The sequence below is a fragment of the Mixophyes fleayi genome, chromosome 1 (genome assembly GCF_038048845.1).
Source record: "Mixophyes fleayi isolate aMixFle1 chromosome 1, aMixFle1.hap1, whole genome shotgun sequence".
Lineage (NCBI taxonomy): Eukaryota > Metazoa > Chordata > Amphibia > Anura > Limnodynastidae > Mixophyes > Mixophyes fleayi.
In genome coordinates this window covers 153,738,395-153,766,130 of record NC_134402.1, presented here as the reverse complement: position 1 = coordinate 153,766,130, position 27,736 = coordinate 153,738,395, and the positions used below count along the sequence as shown (strand labels likewise).

At 39.2% G+C, this 27,736-nt stretch overlaps 1 protein-coding gene across 1 annotated transcript in view; it reads right to left on the bottom strand.

The window, feature by feature from the left end:
• LOC142139696 (ovochymase-2-like) overlaps positions 1–27,736 on the bottom strand; it is a 70,010-nt gene that overhangs the window by 14,531 nt on the left and 27,743 nt on the right. The window contains exons 13-21 of the mRNA XM_075197576.1: positions 25,264–25,353; positions 24,070–24,347; positions 23,760–23,923; positions 19,989–20,175; positions 15,521–15,739; positions 12,817–12,957; positions 11,417–11,653; positions 8,609–8,791; positions 6,967–7,058 (exon numbers count right to left, since the gene is read on the bottom strand). Coding sequence (XP_075053677.1) covers positions 6,967–7,058; positions 8,609–8,791; positions 11,417–11,653; positions 12,817–12,957; positions 15,521–15,739; positions 19,989–20,175; positions 23,760–23,923; positions 24,070–24,347; positions 25,264–25,353 — 1,591 coding nt within the window. The remainder of the gene's footprint in view (positions 1–6,966; positions 7,059–8,608; positions 8,792–11,416; positions 11,654–12,816; positions 12,958–15,520; positions 15,740–19,988; positions 20,176–23,759; positions 23,924–24,069; positions 24,348–25,263; positions 25,354–27,736) is intronic.

Genomic DNA, 27,736 nt, shown 5'->3' with positions numbered 1-27,736 from the left:
TGCAGACTTTCAGCTTTAATTTGAGGGAATTTACATCCAAATCAGGTGAACAGTGTAGGAATTACAATGGTTTCTATATGTGCCTCACACTTTTTAAGGGACCAAAAGTAATTGGACAAACTAAACAATCCTACATTAAACTTTCACTTTTAATACTTTGTTGCAAATCCTTTGCAGTCAATTACAGCCTGAAGTCTGGAATGCAGAGATATCACCAGACGCTGGGTTTCATCCCTGGTGATGCTCTGCCAGGCCTCTACTGCAAATGTCTTCAGTTCCTGCTTGTTCTTGGGGCATTTTCCCTTCAGTTTTGTCTTCATCAAGTGAAATGCATGCTCAATTGGATTCAGGTCAGGTGATTGACTTGGCCATTGCATAACATTCCACTTGTTAGCCTTAAAAACTCTTTGGTTGCTTTTGCAGTATGCTTCGGGTCATTGTCCATCTGCACTGTGAAGAGCTGTCCAATGAGTTCTGAAGCATTTGAATATGAGCAGATAATATTGCCCGAAACACTTCAGAATTCATCCTGCTGCTTTTGTCAGCAGTCACATCATCAATAAATACAAGGGAACCAGTTCCATTGGCAGCCATACACGCCATGACACTACCACCACCATGTTTCACTGATGAGGTGGTATGTTTTGGATCATGAGCAGTTCCTTTCCTTCTCCATACTCTTCTCTTCCCATCACTCTGGTACAAGTTGATCATCTGTCCATAGGATGTTGTTCCAGAACTGTAATGGCTTTTTTAGATGTTGTTTTGACAAACTCTAATCTGGTCTTCCTGTTTTTGTGGCTCACAAATGGTTAACATCTTGTGGTGAACCCTCTAAATTCACTCTTGTGAAGTCTCTTGATTGTTGACTTTGACACACATACACCTAGATTGTTCTTGATTTGGCCAACTGTTGTGAAGGGATTTTTCTTCTCCAGGGAAAAAAATATTTTGTCATCCACCACAGTTGTTTTCCGTGGTCTTCCGGGTCTTTTGGTGTTGCTGAGCTCTCCGGTGCATTGTTTCTTTTTAAGAATTTTGCAAACAGTTTATTTGGCCACACCTAGGGGGGTATTCAATTGTTAGCGAGATGGGTGAAAATCCCGCGCTCTAAAAATATTACCGTTAATACGGTAATTACTCGCTGAATTTCAGCTCGCAGCTCCCTGAAATCCAGCGAGTAAATTACTGTATTAACGGTATTTACTCGCAAATTACCATATTAACGGCAATATTTTTTAGAGCTTCACCCGTCTCGCTAACAATTGAATACCCCCCCTAATGTATTTGCTATTTCTCTGATGGGTTCGTTTTAATTTTTCAGCCTAATGATAGCTTGCTTCACTGATAGTGACAGCTCTTTGGATCTCATATTGAGAGTCGACAGCAACAGATTCCAAATGCAAATGTCACACCTAGAATCAACTTCAGACCTTTTACCTGCTTAATTGATGATGAAATAACGAGGGAATAGCCCACACATGTCCATGAAATAGGTTTTGAGTCGATTGTCCCATTACTTTTGGACCCTTAAAAAGTGGGAGGCACATATAGAAGCCGTTGTAATTCCTACACCGTTCACCTGATTTGGATTTAAATACCCTCAAATTAAAGCTGAAAGTTAAAGCACATCTTGTTAGTTTCATTTCAAACCTATTGTGGTGGTGTATAGAGCCCAAAATATGAGAATTGTGTTGATGTCCCAATATTAATGGACTTGACTGTATGCAAAGAATCAATGAATAAAATACAACCAAATCTACAATTGGTAAATGAAAATGTAAGTGTTTCTGTTACTGAAGTCATGTCTCAGGGGCAGTAGTGACCATATCGTCCTAAAGTACACATCCGCATTGCAGTAAATTGTATCTTGATATATTCTTTGAATGTATGTCAGTAAGGAAAGTCAGTGGAAGTAATTTAATAATCATATAATTCACACAGCACAGTGTGGGCCCGATTCATTAAGGCATGCAAAACAAATGTAAATTGCGCTTTCTCTTAAATCGCACGTAAATCAGGCATATGTCTGTCCATATTAAAGAAGGAGCAGATCTGAAGAAATGTCTCTTGTTGAATATGGGTCTAGGTAAGCCCTGCCCTGACAGGCAACTCACTGCAGGATACGTCCAATACATATGTACAATATAAGACCTGTTACTAATAAAGTCATTAATGGCAAAATATAAAAAAAAACCAAAAAACTTTTTTATTCTTTATTTACCCCCATAAAATACATTTATTAGGACATTACTGTACCTAAAATGCATTTTTACAGTTCCTCCTGATTGCAAATACATATTCTAGCATGCATAGCATAGGCGGCTGTCATCACTAGTAATGGACACCACATCCAACCTGCAGTTGGTCCAAGTGATACAACAGAAAAACACGTGCCTTTTGAGATGCCCAAAGCTTGAATTGGACGGTGCTGGGTGGGTTGGAGCTTGGCACGCCCTTTCTGTATGTACATAATACTTGCCAACTTTCAAATGTTGACCTCCGGGAGGAGTCGGCGTGTGGGGCGGGCGAATCATGTAATTTTGGCCCCATTCCGATGATGCAATGACGTGAACACATCATTTTATCGCGGTGGGCCGGCCAAAATGATGCAATTCCCCAAAAATTACATCATGGAGGCTCCAAATCCTGCCCACTTCACTAGGAATTGGGCAGATGTGGGAGGATGTACTACTTTCCCGGGAGTATGGGAGACCTAGGAGTCTCCCGGACATTCCAAGAGAGCTGGCAAGTATGATGTACATTGACTATGTGCATTCGCCTAGTCCCTCCCTGTTCTGCCCATGAATTTGTAGGCTGTCGTAAGGATCCTTTGTGCTCGAAGATGAGTTTGAGATGATTTGGATGTTGCGTCATTCATTGGGGTATTGTCAGGTTCTGGGCAATGTCAGAGCAATTTTATGCAAAACAGGCACATATCAGCATATTTACTACATAACTGGATTGGTACACTTACAGTTTCCAGTACAGATTTGCTGATATTCTGCCTAGCCTTTAATAGTAAGGATCTAGCCTGATCTGTGTGGTTTTACATAATAATTCTTCAAGTGCAGGATAAAAGAAAAATACCTCATTTAATTTGTGGGAAGAAAAAGTATTGCCTTGGTGCCCTCTAGTGGAAAATGTAATACCATTGTAATGTTTTATAATGAGAACTGCTTAATTGAAAGAATCACCAGGCTTTCAATCCCGGACAGCACTTCCTATGCTGTTCTCCATTGTCCAATCTCCACAATTAGCATACCGAATAATAAATTTACCAGACGTGTTCTAAATGCAGCTAATCGCCAAATTGCAGCATCTTAAAAAGACACTACACCCCATCTCTGCAGGTGGTTATTAATAGGTTCTGACAAGTTATAACTGTTTCCTGATTAACTGACATGTGACACGTATCTCAAGATGACTCGGGCCTAGAGGGCATGACACTTCCACGCATGGGCTTTGCCTTATAGGCAGGAGCATGCACCTAAAGGCTCACTACCCTTCTCTTCTTCATCCCTCTTTTAACCTATCAATCCCTCTCCCCTTCCCTATTAATCCATCGTCCTCTCACCTTCCCTATAACTTATATTTTTGCTGTAATCCCGATATTATGAACTGATATGGTAATATTATTTTGACTTCCTCAACCCTTCCTTACATAATTCCTATAGACATGAAAGTTATTAACTATGATATGGACAGTGTTAAATGGACACTTAGGGGTCTATGCATCAAGCTAATTTTCCACATAAAAGATGCAGAAACGGCTGTTTCAGCATCTTTTAAGTATATTTGCTATGCATTAACTGCCTAGGCTAATACCGTGCAGCATCGCAGTCCCCATACATTAATAAGGGGACTGCGATGTTCTGCAATGCATCAAGCTTTGATAAGCTTTGCATTGCACAGATGGGTAACGCCATCTCAGGATAGCATTACCTGTCATTTCCGATGGGATTCTGCTGAAGCCTCTCTGGTTTCGCACAATTCGGTACAGTGTAAGCACACAGCACTTCCTCCTATCACTGGCAGCACTAAGCTGCCGGTAAATAGGAAAAAGTGTTCGCATCACAGGGGTCACTTCGCCGGGGCTCCCAGAGTATCCCTGGCATAGTGCATCTTAGCGGTGCATAAATATACATCACTGCAATGTGCGGCAATACATATTTAGCAGCACCACATTTTATGATTCATAGACCCCTTAGGGCCTGATTCATTAACAAACGCAAAAGGAACGTAATGTGCTTTTTTAAAATATGCACATCTGGTATATACACGTCCATATTCAACAAAGAGATCTGAAGATACGTTTGTTGGTGAATACCGGTCTATGTCCGTGCTCCAACAGACAAGACACTGCAGGATATGTCCAATACATATGTGGAATAGAAAGTCACAAAAGAATGTACAGAAAAAAAAAATCAATTAATGTCGACTTTTAATATAACTAAAACATTTTTCCCCATAAAATACATTTATCAGGTTGTTCTTAATGTTTATTGTACATAAAATACATTTTTACAGTTGCTCCTGATTGCAAACACATTCTAGGATGCATACCCAGCAGTCATCACTAGTAATCGGCATTTATACCAGACCAGACCTGTAGCTGGAACAAGAGTTATGACTGAACATCACGTACCTCTGAGATGCCCTAAGCTTGAATTGGGCGCTGCTATGTGCTCTTGAGCTTGGCACGCCCCCACTTAACATACATTAACTACTGCACATTGACTATGTGCATTTGCCCCTTCCCCACCCTGTTCCACCCCTGAAAGTATAAGCTGATGTAAATTCCCTTTGCACTCAAAAATCATCATCATCATCACCATCATCATCATCACCATCATCATCATCAGCAACAGCTATTTATATAGCGCCACTAATGAATTGGAAGCTGTTGCGTTCTGTGATGTATGGTCCCATTCTGGGGATGTGAAGAGTAATTGTGCACATTATACGTAACAGAGGGGCCTACTGGTAAATTTGAAGGTTCAGAGCTTAGAAAGCACTCATTTTTTTTCCAAATGTAAATAATTGCTTTTGATTCTACTAATGTTAGTTAGGATGCTATATGTTAGTAATATATATGCAGCAATTTTGTTCTATTACTCTTATTGGTTTTTAGCACCACAGTGCTTCTTAGCGCCGGACAGAGGGAGAAAACAGGGCAAATAATAAAATAATAGGGACATACACAGTAGACACAATAATTGCAGAAGTAAAAACAAAGGGAAGGGAGGGCTCTGCTCAGTAGAAGGCTTAAATTTTAGTGGATTCTATTAAAATGAATTTAATCATCTGAATGTCATCTAGTCAAAAATACTAATATAGCATATATGAATTTAGAATTAAAAAATAATAGAAAAGATCAATCAATGTACTTAATGTTAGCTTATGGCTCACTTCACTGTTATGAAAAGCATAACTAAACACAAATTAAGGCCCTGGACATATGGAGCCTCATTTAGAGTTGAACGCAAAGTCTATTTCAGGTGCATCCTGCACATTTCCACAGATGGGGCATGTGCAGTAAGCAATAGTTCCCTGCAGATTCGCCTGCTTTTCAGATGCAAGTGTACACTGCGACAGCTTGTGTCTCAGTCCGAGAAAAAGGGTGGAACACAGAGTTATGTAGGCGTGATCGTGAATAATTCAGATACTATGGGCGTCTACCCGCAAAAAATACCCTAGTCGGATCACACGTCAAACAAGACTGAAAAACTGCGGCAAGAATTAGGTGGCGCAAGTAGTTAGCTAGCTGCAGGAACTGGTTGCAGCTTGGTAGGGTATTACGAGTGGGACGCAACTGGGGTTGCATACCACTCGTAATAACCTACCAAGCTGCGGCACACTCCCACTCCTACACTTTCATGTAAGTCTTAGATGCACATTGCGTCCGACTGTAAATGAAGCCCATGATCCTATTTTCATCAGTTTTGTTTTTCGGATTCTAAGATACAAAAAGCACAAGAAACCCCCCCCAAAAAACATGCGAATTGTCAGTAAGGTGTTAGTTTATGCTTTAGCAGAAGCAGCTTGCCTTATTTTTTCCCCTGCTGCTAATATTAATTGGGGAAAAAGGCAAAGCGTTTCCAATTAATTTGAATCTGAAGAAAAGGGCAAAGAAATAAAAAAAACACAGGCTAAAAAGAAACAGAAAACCAAGGGAAACTATGGAGAAAAATGTGAAAGAAGACAAAAATAAAGCAAAGAGAAAACACATATGTGTTCAGACCCATAGGCAGTTTCTCAGGTCACTGATTGGCTGTTCCTCCAGTGCTTGCACTTTTTTCTAAATACCGTTCATACGCTGTTAATAGCTAATCCATCAGTGCCATTATTTTGGTTTGGTACAAATGTGCATGTCCTCAGTTTTATCTTTCCTTGTTAATTATCAGCCAGGAGCTGTGAAAGCAGTAGACCACTTGGATTCCACAATCTGCTTCACTTTCTCCTTAAATGACTGCTCCTGAGTGGGCAGCATGAGAGCAGAGTTTCCACTTACAGTATTTCCCCCCTGTTTTTCCCAAATGTCCAATAATATGTGAAGCAAAAGTACTAATCCCCAATAATATGCCAGCAGTACTAGCAATACTGAATGATATGTCAGCAGAAACAGTAATGCCAAGTATTAGAGCAGCAGAACCCGAATATCCGGTAATATACCATCACACGCAGTAATGCAAATTAATATGTAATGCAGAAGTAGTAATGACGTGTCAGCAGTAGTAGTAATGTTCAACAATTTATGATTAGTCGTAGTAATACTCAGTTATGTATCATCACAAGTAGTAATGCTCAATATAATGTCACCAGAAGTAGTAATGCCCAATATAATGTCACCAGAAGTAGTGATGCCCAATACTATGTACAGCAGTCATCATAACTAATGCCCACTCATACAAATACCAATGAGCAGTACTATGTTTTATCACCAGAAGGTTAGACAATATTTACCTGTATTGAGACATGCCACTGTGAGGAATGGATTTGTAAAGGAAGTCTGGCTATGGATGGTTTGGATTGTGGATCACAGCTTGCAGGCCAATCTGACAAATACAATATATCATTCATACAATATGCAATATCATATTACACAGTATAAAATACTTGCAGACTTGTTACTCTGCAGTGTCGCAACTCTGCTGTTCTCTGCATATCAGTTAAGCCTTAATGTTGCATAAGAACTTATTAGGTTGAATGTTGCTTTTCAGACATAAGGCAGCAAAAAATAAATGATAACATTGTTTACAAATCCTATTATTAATTGGAATATATTTATTTTTTAAAAAAAAAATGAGTTAATATCTTCTTTAACTACCTGCCAACCAGCCAACATTTTAAAATAAATGAGTTGGTACTTATGTAATGTGACCTAGTGTTTTAAAACCGTAGGCAGAAAATGGTGCCAGCACTGAAACTGCTTGTCCCAGGTATTAATGACAGCAGGGGATCCAGAGACAGTGCCAGGAACAATGGACTTTAGATCCCAGCATTTCATAGCTCATATTGTTTTGAAGTGAATGGTATGTACATGTTCTTCATTTGGTGATGTCAAAATGACTTTTCCCCAGAAGAGGGCAGTGTAGGATAACCATGTATCATGTCTTTCTTGTGTGCAGACATTAATGTAAACTGGGTCTAATAGCAGCAGCCACACGCAAACACGGGGAGAACATACAAACTCAACACAGATAAGGCCATGGTCCGGAATTGAAATCATGACCTTAGTGCTGAGAGGGAGAAGTGCTAACCACTAAGCCATCATGCTGTCCTAAAGCTGATTCCTTCTTAGGTATATTAATAGAATTGCACTAACTGAGGCAAAACTATACCAAGAAAAAAAAGTATATTTGTAAACTAAAACAATAAATAGCTATACCAGTTTAAATAAATGTACTATAAACCTAAAATTTACTTGATCACAAAGGATATATGGGAGCTGGAAATAGACAAGGAAAGAATTGTTTAAGACTGTTTGCACTGTGTAACAGTGATTCGGGAGGAAGTCATCTCTGCCTAGAAGGCAGAAGCACTGCTGGATTAGCATTGTGTATACACTGTGTATGGCTCCATGGTACATGCAGCCTGAAAAGCACACATACTATCAACTGATGTGTGAGTTAGAGCCCACCCTTCATGTATATGCTGGTAGAGGAAGAGGGGTGTCAGGTGGATTGTGCTTTGCATGTGTATGCTGAGAAGAGTGGTGTTATAAAGCCTCTCTGCTCACTACATCATATGTCATGTGGCTGTGGTTGCCATGGTAGTCACAAGACACATAGTAAACTGTAAATACTTAATAGCAGCTTGAAGAAAAGAAGGTAAGTAAAAAACATCTTCATCATGTACTGTATCTTCTTTCAATAATAAACAGTGACCTATGCTAAATACTCACATTTATTTTATTAAATTGCATCTTTCAGTCTCTAGTCTATAATTTATATTCATTTCTGAGCACAGGGCACCTCATTAAAGACCTCTTTTTATAATGCATATGAACTGTACATAATGTAACAGAATGAAACAATGAACCACTGTATAATAATAGATACATTCTAAGAACTCTTTAGTAAAATAATCTGGGTTCTAAACTTACCTACTACAACATTATCCCAAGGTCTGGGATGCCTTAAAGGTAAAGTAGGAATATCAGTTAGATTAGTTGTCCAGTATCCGTAGAAGCCTTTGAAATTTCGCACATTATTGCTGATAAATTTAATAACAACATAATTTCCTGTTGTGTTCAATGTCTCCGGAACTTTGGTACCACAGAACTGACCTGCAAAGGATAACAAACTGCCATATGAAACTCCTGAATATCATTTCAGATGTGTTTTATAGGACTATAGCTAGGACATGCAAAGCAAGTTACAGTTGTGCTATTATAATAAAGAGTATTAACTAGTGCTGTGTTACATGTGCCCCTGCAGAGGGGGGGGTGCCAGCGAGGAATTAATTGCTTTATTCTTTAAATTAGCATGGTTATGATTTCAGATTATGTACCTTGGGGCGGGTGCAGCCTGCTTAGCCGCCACACATCATAGTGTCTCATGCTGGATGATCAGTATGGAGTACACTCACTGATGCAGCTTGGCTGTATTTGTTCATGTTCCTGCAAATGGTGTCTCCATCCAAAGTGCTGTGAGTTTGGGGTCTCAGTGTACATATGTCAATAAGAAGCCACAAAGGGGAGAATTGAAGGTGTTCAGAGAGGGCTTCAAAGTGGCATGTAGATCACTACCACCAAAATGGACTGAAGGGTGTCAATGTTCCCTCTAACATAGGGCACTAAAATGTCTGGTTACATATATTTTATTATCTAGAAATCACACATAGTAAATTCATATTTAATTGCTATCTTTCTCCTCTATCTACATTAACATTTTTAATTACTTTTATCCCATGCTCGGACTGGCCTACCAGTACCAGAGAAATCCCTGATGGGCCCCGCTGCCTGTGGGATCCCACACAGTTCACTGTCTACAGTGAGTAAGCAGAGCCAACAGAACACATTTCCTGGCTCCATTGATAGAGACAAGCTGCTGCCTAGAGAGTGCATTGCTGAATATTTGCATTAGAAGTGATCCCCTATATTGTACTATCATGGAAGAGAGGAGCCCTGGTCTGGCTGGCTGCCCAGGCTACAGTGGCTGACTCTTTTAAATGTCCTGCTGCTTTCAGCAGGGTCACCCCCCTACCCTGACTGGTTAAGCTCCCTGTCTGTTAGCTAGGGCAGGATGCCTAGACTGACAGACATGGTATACAGCAGGGCTAGGCTGAGCTGGATGGTAGGGGGGCATCTGTCCCCTGGGCCAGTCCCATTGTGAGCTACCCTGGGCTGGGTCACTGGGCCACCTGTATTTTTTCCTTTAAAATGTTCCTAATAGGCTGCTGAGTCGAATCTTGCCCCCGGGCTAAAATTTGCCAGCCCTCCCCTAGTATACAGCCAGTGTGGACAAACGCTAATCCATTCCTCCTCCCTGATGATCTGGCTGGATCACCTAAGGTTCTCTCTCTTCCCTTCCCCTCATCTCCTCCCTGGACCTCATATCCTCCTAGCACCTTCACTTTCTCATTTTCCTAATCTTCTTCATTTTTCTTTTCTTCCCTTCCTCCACACTCCCCTCCACATAGACCAGCACTCTGATAACCACATAATGCAAGCTCTGCAGATCAAGTGTAGTGGTGATGGGGTATTAGTGTAATGCAGTGTGGGCTATTAATGTTATGTAGTGGGGCTATGTAACTGAAGAATGGGGTGGAGGAATGGATTCTGTACAGTATGGTTGTCAATGCAGGGTTCACTAAACAATAAGGATGGTAATGATTGGCGTTTCTTTGCAACTGGCTGCCTCTGTGCAATATGGTGGACATTGAAGGGTGCAATAAGAACGGCATTGGGGGTATTTGTCCAATATGTCTGCCAATGGAGTGCCTCTACACAATGGGCCTGATTCATTAAGGAAAGTAGAGCAAAACAAAGGAGTAACTTTGCCCCTTGTCAAAACCATGTTGCATTGGAGGGGGAGATAAATTTAAAATGTGAGTACAGATTTATATCCGGCGTAGGGCATGTTCTAGATCAACTTTAAATTGCAGTGTAAAAATAAAGCCATCAAGTATTTGTGTGCTACATGAAAGAGCAGCCAGTATTTAACTTTTGTGCAAAATAATAAACTAATTTGCCCTTGCATTGTAACATGGTTTGTCCAGGGGAAAACTTACCCTTTTTTTTTGCCTTACTTTCCTTAATGAATCAGACCCTATGGGGTATATTTACAAAACTGCAAGTTTGAAAAGTAGAGATGTTGCCTTTAGCAACCAATCAGATTCTAGCTGTCACTGTGTAGAATGTACTAAATAAATGATAACTAGAATCTGGTTGCTATAGGCAACATCTCCACTTTTTCACACCCACAGTTTAGTAAATATACCCCTATGTGTCCGGTAATGGAGAGTTTCTTTACAATGCTGTTGGGATTGAGTTTTGGGGAATTCTTGAGCATTGTGGCAAAACTGAAGTTTTCTGCTTACACCATATAAAATGTTGGGATGCTGTTAGGATGAGTCTAGTTGTAAAATATTGAAGGTTTTTCTATTCTTGAATAAAGTTACACACTAGTTAAGCTGCTATTTTACTACTTGTAAAACATAATTAAAGAGCATATGGAGCATGTGATCGCACTACGCAAGCAATGCCTGAGCCCTGGTACTTTTTGACCTACCTGGTTGCAACCAGGGATAATCATTTAAATAAGACCAAACGAAACCCACATTTTGTTGAGCCAGTTAGTGCCATCCTTTGTTCTGCATGCTAGGATAAGTGACAATTATACACATGCTGTACATTCACAGTTCACAATGGTTCACTTGTCTGCACATTTATTGTATTAGCCTCACTCACCCAGCTTTGCTGCACCAGCTTGGTGTCCATCAAATACTTCCACATAATCTTGACAGCTTCCAGTAAAGTTTGCAGCCTGAAGTTCAAAGTTGGTAAAGACAATGTGGATTTGTTTACTGGCCTCGACAGTAATTTTCCATGTACAAACATGACTTAATGGGTAAGAAGAATTGGGCCAATTTGGCGACATAAACTCTCCTTTGTTAGCACTGAAATGACCTCCACAAGATGCAATGCCTGGAAAATATTCAGTTGAAATATGTAAACATTCATTTATAGGAATCCTTATAGAACCCTGCAGAGAGCCTTTAACAAGATGATTATTCATCAAAGTACAAGGTGTTAAAATATTTCTGCTGTCCACACAAAACAGAGTTGGCTATTTTGTGAGCGGGACCAATATTCATGACAATGCAGCTTATAAATGTTTTTTCCACACACAGACAGACTAACACACGCCACTAGACATTTATATTATCTATAATATAAATGTCTAGTGGCGTGTGTTAGTCTGTCTGTGTGTGTGTGGAAAATATAAAACCAAGCTGCAGCGCCACCTGCTGGGCGAAGTTATACACTGACCTACTAAATTCTTAGTGTGTGTGGAAAAAAAAATTCAGAAAGGGCTGAAATTTGGTATACTAAGATGTTTTTAATTTGTTAATTTAATTTCTTAATTGTTAAAAGTGTTTATAAAGATTTAAAAAAAATATATATATATTTCTTGAAGGAGAAGTGACAGTTGGGAGTGGTTGGTGGTTGCCGGGGGTGACAGTGGGGGGTGGTTGAGGCCTGGGCTATGGCCCAAATGCATGACAAGAACCTTTTTAACACCTTAAGTAGCTTGATTTGACTAGAATGCATGAGTATCATGCACGGGTTAACTTGTAGATATATATATGTATGTAGGGGTCCCGGTGCACTGCTTTGCCTGGGGGCCCATAATGTTGTTAAGATGGCCCTGGCAAGGGCGGTAATATTTGTGCCATTTTTTTTTTTTTACAATAAGGTATGTATTAAAGGGAAATAGAACCAATGACCATAATAAAAGTGGTCTGTAAACCCAGCCCTGGCTTGAATTTGGTTCTGTAAAGAGAGAGTGACATATATGCTGTTTCTGTCTTCTGTATGTTGCTATTTAGTCTTGATAACCATGTGTGTTTACAGACTGTTAGTGAGGAACATATTCAAAAATGGTCAATCAAAACAATAGGATATTTGGCCACATATGGGAAAGATCAAGTTACACAGATCTAATCATTCAGGGTTTAACTGGAACAGGGGAAGAATTTATTTACACTTGACGCATCAGGCCTCCACTCTGCAACACTACTGAGGTAGTGAAAAGTCAGGTGAAATATACCGCAACTAACCGTTACTAGTGAGCTTAGTTAACTTACTTGGAATTGTATCTGCATCCACAAATTCCCAGGCTGCAGAAAACCCAGCATCTACAACCCTGCTGTTTGTTGTAAAGTGCACAGACAACATGTTGCTGTAACTAACAAGATCAGATGGCACAACATTTCCACAGTGTGCACCTAAAGAAGAGAAAAATACTTTATGTTTATGAAAACAGCTTAATTCCTGTATATGCAACCCCTTACAAATGTAATATTTATATCACTTAAGAAGTAGGGATTATGCTTACCTTGGACAGTACATCTAAGAACTGCTGTGGAAATGACAGGTCTATACAAAGTGGCCCCAGCCACCTATGTGATAATATACACATTGGAGGTCAACTGTATTATTTTGACAAGAGGACTGACAGACTTGCACAGAAAGTATTTATTGTCCATAGGTAAATGAAATAAATAATTAGACACACTACATAAAGCAAATATTAAAGTGCTTTTCTTAAAAGTAATAATCAATATAACACATCTATTGTTTAACATATTTAGTTTGATGTAGTTTAAAAACCATGCAATATATAGCTCACTTACACTATATGGAAAAAAAATGTTCGGGTGCTCGACCATTACACCAACAGGGACTGTACTGACACCATATTAAAGTATATATATTTGAATACAGAGTTTGTGCCCCTTTTGCAGCGATAACAACTTCCACTCTTATTGGAAGGCTTTCCACATGATGGAGTGTTTCTGTGGGAATTTGTGTCCATTCACTCAGTAGAGCATTTATGAGGTCAGGCACTGATGATGGATGAGGTCTGGCTCGCAATCTCTGTTCCAGTTCATCCCAAAGGTGTTCGATGGAGTTGAGGTCAGGGCTCTGTGTGGGCCAGTCAAGTTCTTCCCCACCAAACCCATTAAACCTTGTAGTCCTTGCTCTGTGCACTGGGGCACTGTCATGTTGGAATAAAAAAGGGCCTTCCCCAAACTGTTGCCACAAAGTTGGAAGTATAGCATTGGCCAAAATGACTTGGTATGCTGAAGCATTAAGATTACCCTTCACTGGAGATAAGGGGCCTAGCCCAAAACCTGAAAACAGTCCCATACCATTATTCCTCCTCCACCAAACTTCACAGTCGGCATAATGCAGTCTGGAAGATAATTGTCTCCTTGCATCCGCCAAACCCAGATTCACCCATCTGACTGCCAAACAGAGAGCGTGATTCATCACACCACAGAACGTGTTTCCACTGCTCCACAGTTCAGTGTCTGTGTGCTGTACACCACTCAATCCGACGCTTGGCATTGGTCTTGGTGATATTAGGTTTGCATGCAGCTGCTCGGCCATGGAAACCCATTCTTTTAAGCTCCCGCCGCACAGTTTTTGGGCTTACATTAATGCCAGTGGATGTTCGGAACTCTTCAGCTATGGAATCAGAGCGTTGGCGACTTTTACACACCATGCGCCTTAGCAGTCCTTGACCCCGCTCTCTGATTTTACGTGGTCTTCCGCTTTGTGGCTGAGTTGCTGTAATCCCTAAATGCTTCCACTTTTTAATAATATTACTTACAGTTAACTATGGAATATCCGGCAGGAATGAAATTTCAGGAACCATCTTATTGCAAAGGTGGCATCCTATCACAGTACCACAAATAATAATTTTACAGTTTAATAAAATAGAATTGAATGCAAAATACTTTCACTGTTGCTGTCCGAGTTCTGAGCTTCTCCGAGCTTCTTTACACTATCACTAGATGGAGCAGCACTCCAAGTTCAGCTACCAGAAAGTACTGACTAAAGGGACTTGAGAAGTATGGTGTAATCAGAGCATACTTAGGGGACTATTTAAGAATTATCTGTTTTTTTCCACCCTTAAGTAATGCCTTTTCGGGGCAATTTACTATACAAGGTATGTCTGGACAAAGCGTCCGATAGGAGGCTGTCCTGGCGATGACTCTTTTCTAAGGAAGACTCCGAATTCTGACTGAGAGTCGCGCATGAGCAGTTGCCATTTGCATTAAACAGTGTAGGGGAGAGCAGAAACACTGCTGTGGCGGGATCCGAAGCTTTTCAGAGCTTGATAAAATTGCCCAGATGGCAGTCCCCATAATGGGCTGGGTCACTGTACTACCTGCATTTTTTTCCTTTAAAATATTCCTAGTAGGCTGCTGAGCTGAGTCTTGCCCCCAGCCTAAAATTAGCCAGCCGGTCCCTGGGAAGAGGGGAGATTTTTTTTCTTGATCAGGAAGCACTTTATATGGGAAAGCAAATTTCTAGGAGCATTTCTATCAATGTTAAAACATGTTCCAACACACAAAAAGTGACCCCTGGAATAAAGACAGTGGCCCCAATGTCCCTTCACTCTATGAGAACCAATAAATAAATAAGTGCATGTGCGTAAATAAAAATGTTCTGCTCTCTGCATGTTTTAGAGGTTAATCCATAACCTTTCTTGATTGTTGAGGCTGAATTCATCATCACCATTTATTTATATAGTGCCACTAATTCCGCAGCGCTGTACAGAGAACTCACATCAATCCGTGCCCCATTGGAGCTTACAGTCTAAATTCCCTAACACAGACAGACAGAGACTAGGGTCAATTTGATAGCAGCCAATTAATCTACCAGTATGTTTTTGAAGTGTGGGAGGAAACCGGAGCACCCGGAGGAAACCCACGCAAACACGAGGAGAACATTAGCAAGAATGAATTTGCTTTATGAACAGATGTGTAGAATACCTACCGAGACTACTGAGTTCATCTGATATCACAACTCTGTCATTGTTGCAAGAGGTACTGTCCTCAAGGAGGAAGTCGCTAAAATGCAAATGAATGACTTTATCAGCTGGAGCGACAATATCCCAAGAGCAGCTGGCATCACTTCTGTATGAGGAAGGATATCTCATTGATGTGAAGGATCCCTTTCTGTCGCTGAGATGTTTGGCGCTGCCACAACCAGATGCTGGCAATAGAAAAAAAAGACATTTGAAAAAACTCTGCTTTAGTTTGTATGTGATGACCTCCATTATGCTTGGTACACACTTCAATGGCAGATGTGATGCGGTAAAAATACGTTTTTATGAAGTATATAATATGTCAAGTAAGTAGAACCGCCATTTACATTTTAAATATATGCTGATTTATTATGAATAACCATTTCATAACATTCACAAACATAAATAATAATTGCCATGCTATAACAATATGTAATGCGTAATAATATATTTGATATCTTTTTCGTTTATTTCATTGTAAGTTGTTTTGCATATAATTTTCCCAGCACATTTGTGTGAATGAGTGCCATAGAAATCAACCCTTAAAATGTATTTCAAATATTTATGCAAAATTAAAATTACATTCTTTAGAAAATTTTTTGGTTGGCTTATTTTTTACTAAGATATCTCATGTTTACTGTGCTGTTATCTTAGGCCGAATCATTACATTTTATATATCAACATAGAGGGTTCTATTTGTCAAATAGAGAAAATCCCTAAATCCAGAGAAAATGCAAGTTTACGCCAGATTTAAGGCTTCTCCCTATTTATGAAATCGTCCCTGCAGGTGATAGCTTTCCAGCAAAGCTGCCTATTCAACAAGTAAAGCAGCTGTGCTGTTATCTGTATAGCCAGGGGCTGCCACCAGAAAAAAGTACTTTTCTTTTTTTTTTCTTTATTCTAAAAAAAAATGATTGAATCTGGAACTGGAAGTCTGGGCTCATGCATGCACAGATGACACTACACTTGTATGATTTACACTTACAGCACCGCTCAGCTGCCCTGGTGACCTGTTCTACAGAAAGTCGGCAAAATGTTCCTTATGGACAGGTGCTTGATAACCCCATAATAACAGGTTGTAAGAATTTACAAGACGATATATATATATATATATATATATGCGAATCGCATTATTTTGGCACCACCCCCTAAACGATTGGCACAACTTTGGCCAATTGCAGCAGAGGGCAGGGCTAAGATGACGTGATATTTGCGTCATTAAGCCCCACCCCCCACCACTTATCTATTGCCGGGGCGAGAACAAGGAGGTTGCCATGCTCTGCTGGGAGAGTTGGCAACTATGCATTAAAGAAAAGCAGCTAATGAATTAGTCTTGGTGGATCTACGCATGCATGGCCCAACTTGCCAGTTCGTGAGTGGACACTGGTGCTGGAAGCCCTGATATAGGCTTTCAGTTCCACTTGTAAACAAAAATATATATAAATAAAAAAATATATAAAAAGTGTTAAAAAATATAAATAAAATATATTGGTTTGTTAGCAGTCCCATTTGAAAAAAACAAAAACGTTTTATGTAAATAAATAAGTAAAGCATTTTTTCATTCAATATATCCTGCTATCACCATCCTTTCACTATCGTCATCTCACGATCCTTGTTAAATAGGTTTCCCCATGCTACTGCCAGTATTACCACAATGGTAGACTTTGATAGATAGGGAGAATGCCTATGCCTGGCAAAAACAACCATCTCATCTTAAAAATAGGATCATATCTGTCTCCATTTGACATCCCCACTAATCTGCATAGTGCTAACATTTGCAGGGAAGATAACACAGAATCAAGTTTGCAGTTGGAAGGGGCTATCAAGCCAATCCTAAAGCTGCATTTATTTGTCTGTTTGCCAGAGCAATCAAAAGCATCCTAACCAAACAGGATTACATTTAGGGCTATATATTTAATGGAACTTACATTTAACTATATAGTATTATGAAGAGCCTTAGATATCAATAAAATACAATAGGGGTTCTCACCATAGTGAATAAAAATAAAGCATAGAACACGAGCGTTTATAGCTCTTTTCCTTGATGGATTTACTTGAATATAGAAACAGGTTGAGTGAGTTGGCTGCTCCGGACAGTTTTTGTAATATAAAATGAATAAGGATCTCCATAATAATTTATATTGAGAAACTTATACATACACCATATCTTTAATCATATGAACTTTTGCACAGTATTTTTCACTGAAAAATGCACATACAAAATAGCATCATTTATATGTACCTACACAAAAACAATACTGTTTGCATTTTTTGGTTTGACACATTATACAGTGAAGATGATTAGGCCGCTTTTATTTATATTTTATAAAGGTCCTATTTATTTAAAGCTGTACAATATCTCTAAGGATTGCAGACTATTTTTGCTATTTTAACCCTGGTTTTTATGTTTGCCACCTGAACAGAGGATCAGGTGATCATGCTGTTTGTCACCAGGACAAAGGGTCAAGTGGCCAGATGAGCGGGCACAGCATACGTGACCCTTGGTTTTTTGGTTAGGGGCATGGTTTCCTGTCTCCTTCAGGCACTTGGTTGCTCAGTATGCCGGTTCCCTTAAGGTTATATTAGAAAATAAATAAAAGACTGTGGCCATATTCTCTCCACTGCTTGGTATTGTGTCCTTTATTATGAGTACCTTTTATATTGTCAATTTGTAGGACAGAGGGACAGATAGCTTCCCTGTCTAAGGTCATGTGATGAGTTGAAGTGTCACGGAAAGCAGCAATTCCCTTCGTCGCATTGCAGTAAACCTTCAACAGTGAAAATGTTCTAATTTGTCTCAAGAGTAGGTCATGAGTTACAAAATAAAACAGCATAAGCTAGAATGGTTGTCTTAAAATGTTACATATTCAACCACCATACATGCTTTATACTGTAAATACAAGGAAACACACAGCATTCATCTAGAGCTTGTGAATTACTCCCTAACATGCTGACAAGAAATGATATTTTAGCAGAGAGCACTGACTTGCCTCTTCTAATTTAGTGTGTCAGACTTGTGCTATTTATATCATATGTACACACTGGGGAAGAAGCCTTCTCCCCTATGATTCATTCTGTAGGGGCCCAAAGCAATGTTTCATTTGGATATTTAAGAATGTATTGTAATAACTCTCAAGAAAGATTTTGACCTTTAAAAGACATAATAATAAACTATCCCCCAACACAACAGTTTTATGTGAATTCTAAAAGAGGTAGAAAGAAAATAATTTAAGATGGATTTTCAACAACACAGTGTTCCTCAGCTTGACGAGTTTAACAGTATTACATGTTCTAATTTCCATTTAACATTTCCATTTTTCATCCTAATTAGATCTCTACCATCTTGTACTTGTTTGACAAATAAATATATATATTTAAATAGTATACGCTTCCAAGGAGTGAAAGGTATTTCAGGGTTTTGTGATTAAAAGTGGTTAGGGACAAAATGATCAAAGCATTTAAGTAAAAGACACAACCCATTCATATGGAGCGTCTGCTTACATGATAACTGCATTAAATAGAATGTAAGGATTAAAGATTAGGGGCTAGATTTACTAAGCTGCGGGTTTGAAAAAGTGGGGAAGTTGCCTATAGCAACCAATCAGATTCTAGCTGTCATTTTGTAGAAGGTACTAAATAAATGAAAGCTAAAATCTGATTGGTTGTATAGGCAACATCCCCACTTTTTCAAACCCGCAGCTTAGTAAATCTAGCCCTAGGGCTGTTTATGTGTAATGCATTATGCAGTTATCACTGATTGCCAATATTATCTCTTTTAAATTGATATTACTGTAACATTTTCTCTAAATCATCAGGATTAAAAGTTACAGTTACGCTGTGGGAATTTTTTGAGAAGCAAACACATGGGGCCTCATTTAGAGTCAGACGCAAGGTCTGTTTCAGGCACATCCTGCACATTTCCACTGACAGGGCATGCGCAGTAAGCAACAGTTCCCTGCCGTTCCGTTTCTCCGCTTTTCAGACGCAGTGTACACTTGTGACAGCTTGCGTCTCAGTACGAGGGAAAGGGTGGAACACAGAGTTATGTAGGCGTGACCATGAATAATTTAGATACCATGGACGTCTACCCGCAAAAACTACCCTAGTCGGATCAAGACGCATGCAGAACACACGTCAAAACAACACTGAAAAAGTGCGGCAGGAATTAGGTGGAGCAAGTAGTTAGCTAGCTGTGGGAACTGGTCGCAACTTGGTAGGGTATTAGGAGTGGGATGCAACTGGGGCTGCATGCCACTCGTAATGCCCTACCAAACTGCGGCACACTCCCACTACTGCCCTTTCATGTACGTCTTAGACGCACATTGCGTCCGACTATAAATGAGGCCCATGATGTTTAGCTAGGTGTGCTTCATATACAGGAAGATTAAAAATACACCACTACATGTTTCTTAAATGCAAACTCATATGAATACCTACAGTATATATCATATACATCCTTCTTAATGATATGGTCTATCCAGTCAAGATGAGCAGATGCCCGGGTAAAAACACTGGGTTTCTTATCCATAATACAGCCAATAGGTCCAAAACTGGTAATTCCATGAACCTCCCAAATCGAGTTGTCAGCGGATGATGGACAGACCAGAGGTCCACCTGAATCCCCCTGGGTGTATTACAAAAGAGAGTGAGTTAATATTAGTGCATTATTTAACATTTTATTAATTCACATGTTTTTAAATTGCAACCCATAGATCAGTTGTTTCCCTGCAAGGCTGTGGGGCACCTACTTAAAATATATATTCTCATTAAAAATGTACATGACAAAAGGAATGTAGGTTTATTTACTCATATAAATACATATATCACTAATAATTATTAATAAGTATCTCTTTGCAACCAATACAAATTGATCTTTCATTAACTTGCACTAACTTGAACATTGAATTGATCAAAGCTCCTGTTGCATAAATAGCACATGTCAGGTTTTAAGTAATAATCTTCATCTGGAATACTCCAAATATTATTTTTAAATGTACATAATGTAAAGCCCATGCAAAACTATTTGCATAAAATAACTTGACAATGAAAAAAAATAACAAATGGAAAACTCTTCATTAAGTAAGCAAAAAACAGATCTAGGCCTTTAGCCCCCTTTCACAAATCGATTGTACACCATGCCAAATAAGTGTACGAAAGCCTACTACATATGTTGTACACTCTGTATAGAGGATGGATCACACAGAGAATAGCCCCATATTGCTCTACTAAACATAATTTAAGACATCTCTTAAATGATCTTATTAAACAAAAGTAGATATGCATGTAAGGTGTTCTTGAGTCATGTGATTAAAGGAACAGCACATTATATATTCACAAAGCCCTACCCATGGTGATGTACAGTGACTGAGCCATATTGTAATTATATGAGGACCAGAATGCATCACACTTCTCTGTAGTACTGAGAGCTTCCCCATTTGCTGGGCTAGTAATGGAATTATTTTGCTTCAGCACCATAAGTCACTGTGATCCTGTCCTCAACAATTTTAAAATGTTAACTCTGATCAATATCAATACAGTTAATTTAAGACCACTAGTAAATGAATGTCATATTTCAGATATGATAAAAATATTTTCATCAATACAACAATGAGAGGGGAGTATTTCAGAGGTAAAGTCAGAGATTTGTTAACCTACATTATAAATCCTATAAATCCTTTTATTTATATTACACTTTATATTGGATTTTTTTTTATTTCTTTTTGCCATGAGAAAGCAATCAGCCCAGTGAAATGCACATCAACGTTTTGTTGGCTGCACAATATTCACAAACAAATGCTAATAAGAGGTGCATTGAGGTAATATATCTAATGACAACCAGAGAAATTAAGCCTGCTTAGCATATCACAGCTCTATAGTGCCCACAGTTATAATGAGCGCCTATTAGGCAGTTAGAAATTCACAGTTATGAATGAATGAGATTGACTGCATGAGTTTGAACAGTGCGATCACACTGTAGCATGAACAAAATCAACTCAGAATAGAAAATCAACTTCGTATTTACCAAGTGAAATGTGATAAGCAGAAAACCAAGAATCCGGTATAATACTATTTTTATTCAATTAATTACAAAATATAAAGAAGGGATGATTAGACAATCCTCCATATAAAGCTAAATTATTTTTAACAATTGGATAAATTACAGGTTTGCAAGATAACTCATACAAGCTCATTCAGCAAGGAATTTAAGCAACTAGAGTGTGCAGCCAGCAATTTTCACGTTATTCACAAAATTACTTTACTTTGCTGTTTTTTCAATTAGTGAATACGTTTTAAGTTAAATTTAATAAAGTTGTTTTTAGTAGTAAATGACATCAATCTAATACATAATCCAAAGAGTAATACGGAGGATATAAAGTGCACCACATTGAATAAACTAATTTCCTGCTTTTACTATTAAATTTAGTTTAGTGGTAACACCCCATGTTCAATATCTGAAGATCATTTTAGGAAACTAAATACTGTGTGTAATGACTCTTATTTCAGTATATATGTATAAATTGGTGCAAATAAAAAAAAACCCTTTTTACATTATTTTGAAAGTGACATTTAAACTCAGCACATATTAGGGAAAGTAAGTAGACTGCACATGGAGGAATAATAACTTGAACAAGTTGGATATATGAACTTTAGAGGAATGTTTAACACGTTTAATTTGCTGCTGTTTTTATTGCAGTTGGCTCTGTCAACATTTGTGTTGTAATGATTGTTGTAATGATCTTATAGGCCACAGACTGGTCCTAGCCCATCCCACTTCAAGTTTCTTACATGTAGACAAACAAACCCCAAATATAATAGGCATTCATACCCAGGAGAAAAGTAAACTAGAAAAATAAAATCAGAAACATGGAAAAAGGAAGAAGAGATTATCAGACGAGTACCAGATTAGAAAGAGAACTAAAAGAAAACAAACACTGTACAGTATATTGGCACAATGTATTCTGTAGGCACTTAGTGTCAACATGTTTATTATAATCAGATTATTTATAGCACAGATAAACCTTACAGAAATATTTGCTTCCTTTTCCTTTGAGTAAAAATATTTGAACAATATGTAGGTCAATGTCATTGCTATAATATGTGTTTCCACATCTCTCGTTCTCATTGCAGGAAGTAAAACAAAAACAATTCCTATACTGACTCATATCTCTAGGACAATCTGAACACAGCATCAATTGCAGAAGCAAAGGTTTATCTACTATGTTTATGTAAACTGTATCTTTGGCCTACTCACAGTGGAAACAGCCATTTTTAGGCTGTTGCGATCAATTCACTAGGAACTAGGGAGAGTCTAAAGTGCCTCATGATGGCACTAGTTGCTTGTGAAATAGCTGAATATTGGGGCAGCCCACAGAGTGTTCACTGTTTGCAGGCAAAATGTATACTTCAAGTTACATATATTCCTTATACTACAATAAAAAAATGATTTGCTAATGCCAGAACCAATATGCAATTATGTCTCTCCAAAATAGAAAGCAATTCAGCGTATCTCTCAACATTTGAGTCAGGGCAGGGGGTGTGATAATAGGGATATGTTTGCATCACAATGAGGTATGTCTGCCCCTCACCAACCTCCAAACGCACATACAGTACCGCACTCACCAGTAACCGATGCGCACATCGGTTCACTGCTGCTCTGCTATGTAGAGCAAGGATGAACAGAACATACTTCCCAATTTTCACACCCATGGGACAAACATGTGTGGGACAGAGCCTTAAAATAGGGACTGTTCAGCTGAAATCGGGATGTATGCTTCTGGGCATTTACATAGCAGCTCTATAGGTTACTGCCCCATCCACTTGGTTCTTAACGCTTTATACAGACTTATGTGGATGTAGAACATTCACCATGTTTGCATTTTAGGTTGTTATATTCGGCAGGTGAAGAGCCATAGAATCAGCTTCAGTAGAACAATGGGCTACTGCAAATAACGACCACAGTTATTATGGCTACAATAGTTTCTCTTGTGTTCTTTAGTAATATGTTGTGATTTTGGAAAAAAACTGCAGGCACACTGCTGCAAATTCCCTCAACCCCCCTTTAGATAACACAGTAGCAGTATTGAATATGTTATTATGCTGCAAATAGTGTTATAGTGATTGCTGGTTTCTAGAAGCATACTCTGGATTCACACTTAACTGGATGTGCTTTCAGGGTATCTGAGTGATAGAAACAGAAAATATACCAACCTGACACACTGACTTTAACTCATCAGGAAGAACGTATCCAGCACAGATCATGGAGTCTTTTATTTGAAACCACCAATACTGGGGTGTTTTGCAAATCTCATATGCAATAACGGGTAGTGCCACTTGATTTAAACCTTCAGCAGCTTTCGGTGCCAATGAATTTCCTTCATGAGTTGATGTAATAGAGAGATTAGATTTATAACTTGATTTTGTTTATATAACATTTTCTTTTTTTACATATACTACTACTGGTATTATCACATGAATTCAAATAATTTTTCTTTACATTTACTGGCTCTGGTAAACTTGCCTGTTTCATCTCCCCATCCAGTTGCATGACAGGTGTAATTTGCAGATAAAACTTGCCCTCGTGGTGGCAGACAAGCAAAATCAATAACATCACTGGCCACCACCTCCCCATCCAGCCTCACCAAGGCAATGTCAAATTCAAGTGCAGGGATTTCCGGATAAACAAAGCCTTCATGGCGATAGATACCCAGAATTTTGTAGCATATTTCAGTGGGTTCTTCAATTGTTAGATTGTGTTTCCCAAGGCACATTTGCCAGCGATACAATTCATCTGCATAACTTAAAATATAAAAGTCTAATTTAGTCACAACATCCATAAGTTGGGTATTGAAAGGCTTATACAAAGTTAAAATACAAAAATGTACCTGCTACAGTCATGGAAGTATATATAGGAGAATATGCCCTACTGTAAATGGTGAGGAGTTCCATGACCATACTTTTATACAGGTCACTGACCTGTATGTAGGTCAATGTCACTGCATGCACATAAACAACATTGCATGCTTGCACCTGCAATGCCACAAGTGTTGTCCCTATCTTGGCTCCCCCATTCTAATAAAAATGCTATTGTCCCCTTACTAAATGAAGTAGTAGTACCTATAGTGTTAATGCCTAAACTTGTAGTATTCCCGTTACAATTAAAAAAATAGTAGTGCCCCCAATATTAAAAAAAGAAATAATGTAGTCGCTAGTATTAGCTAAATCTTCTGATATTTACCAAATAAAGAATGATGCCCTTGGTATTTTCCAAATGAAAGGTTATGTCCCTGGTATTTTAAAAATAAATAGTGGTACACTAAGTATGCAAAAAAATTAATAAAATAGTGGTACCTCCTTTATAATAAATATTTCCCCTATAATTAATAAACAGATGTTTGCTTATCTAAAATCTTCTTCTTTTTTTTTCTTCTTTTGACATAATCCAATGGGAACTGCCCCCTGTGTGCAAGGTGCATTGTTGTGATGGGTGATTGTAGTGTATTCTACTCTTTAGTAAGAGGACACATTAATCAGCATACACCATATTTCAGCCAAAAGAATTAAAAAGGGTATAACTGACAGTTTTTGGTGAAAGGTTCTGAGATGTGAATTAAGCTATTTTTCTTCATAACAAATAAACCTACTGCTAAAGTTTACAGAGTAGTATCTGAAAGAAGATCGAGCATGAAAATGTTTCTGTGAATCACAGACTTACTTAATAAAACAGTGGGCTGCTGTGAGGACCCAGTTCTTGTGGATGAGGGTACCTCCGCACGTGTGGAAGAAAATTGTTTCATTTCGAGAACTTGGCCAAACCTGACGATACAATGTAAAGATAGCACAAAATCTATATTAATGTACTAGTGTGTATATAATACTGAAGGAGAGTAATAACATCATATTTACAGAGCACAATGTATTTATCAGTATTTGTACAAGCAAATCTGGATTTCTGCCTAAGTTTTGCTCTACATTAAAATAGAATCAAATTACAGTGAATTATGTAGAATTGTGGTAACCTGTAAAAGATCAGCTTTGCTACTTGCTACCCTTTGGATGAGTTTAACCTGCTAAAAATGTAAGCATTTCTGCTATTTTGTGTAAGATTCCACTATTTGTTTGCTTATAAATTTAAAGTTCGAAGTTTCCTACCTTTGGATGACTTTAATGTATTGGTTTGTATTGCACACTGTCATGTCAGACTTGTGATGGTAAATAGTTTTGACTTTTATTAACAAAGATACAATTTTTCCAAAGTCGCCCTATGGCAGCGGAGCACATAGTTCCCAGTTACCCAGAATGCCCCCTACACTTGAATCACAACAGTTCTGTGATTTCTAGGAACCGACTGCTCCTCCGGGAGATAATTATTACATTTGCTGTATTAATTTAAAAAGGTATTATATTTTTTTGGTAAGATAGTCAAGAAAAATTTATTTAAAGGAAATTAATATTAATGTGAGTTTTTTAATGTACAGCTTGCTTATGGACTCATTTTTTTTTTTTTAACCTAGGTTATTACATTATACTTGTCTGTTTTTATTATTATTGCAGCAAGTGATTGCATACATCTCCGCTATGGTGAGACTGCTCTGACCAGATAAGCAATTGTATTTTTTAAATATATGAGGTTTTTTTTTTAAAAGATTTTATTTATGTTTCCAAACAATACAAAGTGCAGTGACAATTACCAGAGAACAGGGTAGTAATAGTTGTATGGATAGGTAAAGAAACCATCAGATGAACATGACTATTTTGAGCAGAGCCGTAACGAGGCCGGTGCGGGCGGTGCCGCTGCCCAGGGCGCAGTCCCAAGGGGGTGCAGCGTCCGCCCGCACCGGCCTCTGTGTGAGGAGTAAAAAAAAAATAAAAAAAAATAAACAGACCTCAGATTCAGACTGCCAGCCGCCCGGCGTATCCAAAATGGCGGCCGGCACCTTCTGAACTCTGCCCTCTGCCTCAGCGTCTGATGTCATGACGGTGCTAGGCAGCAGAGGAGCAGAGAAGCAGAGAGGAGCCAGGCAGCGACGGCTGGTCAGGAATAAAGAAGGTAAGCTTCAAAGCAGGGAAAGGGGGATGTGTGTTGCTATTATGGAGGGGGAGGGGGGGATGTAAGCTGCAATTATGGAGGGAGGGGGGATGTAAGCTGCAATTATGGAGGAGGGGGGGATGTAAGCTGCAATTATGGAGGAGGAGGGGGATGTAAGCTGCAATTATGGAAGGAGGGAGGGTTGGGATGTAAGCTGCAATTATGGAGGGAGGGGGATGTAAGCTGCAATTATGGAAGGTGGGAGGGGAGGATGTAAGCTGCAATTATGGAAGGAGGAGGGGGGGTGTAAGCTGCAATTATGGAGGAGGGGGGATGTAAGCTGCAATTATGGAGGAGGGGGATGTAAGCTGCAATTATGGAAGGAGGGAGGGGGGGATGTAAGCTGCAATTATGGAGGGAGGGAGGGAGGGGGGATGTAAGCTGCAATTATGGAGGAGGGGGGGATGTAAGCTGCAATTATGGAAGGAAGGAGGGGGATGTAAGCTGCAATTATGGAAGGAGGGGGGATGTAAGCTGCAATTATGGAGGGAGGGGGGATGTAAGCTGCAATTATGGAGGAGGGGGGATGTAAGCTGCAATTATGGAGGAGGGGGGGATTTAAGCTGCAATTATGGAAGGAGGGAGGGGGGGATGTAAGCTGCAATTATGGAGGGAGGGAGGGGGGATGTAAGCTGCAATTATGGAGGAGAGGGGGGATGTAAGCTGCAATTATGGAAGGAAGGAGGGGGGATGTAAGCTGCAATTATGGAAGGAGGGGGGATGTAAGCTGCAATTATGGAGGGAGGGGGGATGTAAGCTGCAATTATGGAAGGAGGGAGGGGGGATATAAGCAGCAATTATGGAGGGAGGGAGGGGGGATGTAAGCTGCAATTATGGAGGGAGGGAGGGGGGATGTAAGCTGCAATTATGGAGGAGAGGGGGATGTAAGCTGCAATTATGGAAGGAAGGAGGGGGGATGTAAGCTGCAATTATGGAAGGAGGGAGGATGTAAGCTGCAATTATGGAGGGAGGGGGGGATGTAAGCTGCAATTATGGAAGGAGGGAGGGGGGATGTAAGCTGCAATTATGGAAGGAGGGAGGGGGGGATGTAAGCAGCAATTATGGAGGGAGGGAGGGGGGGATGTAAGCTGCAATTATG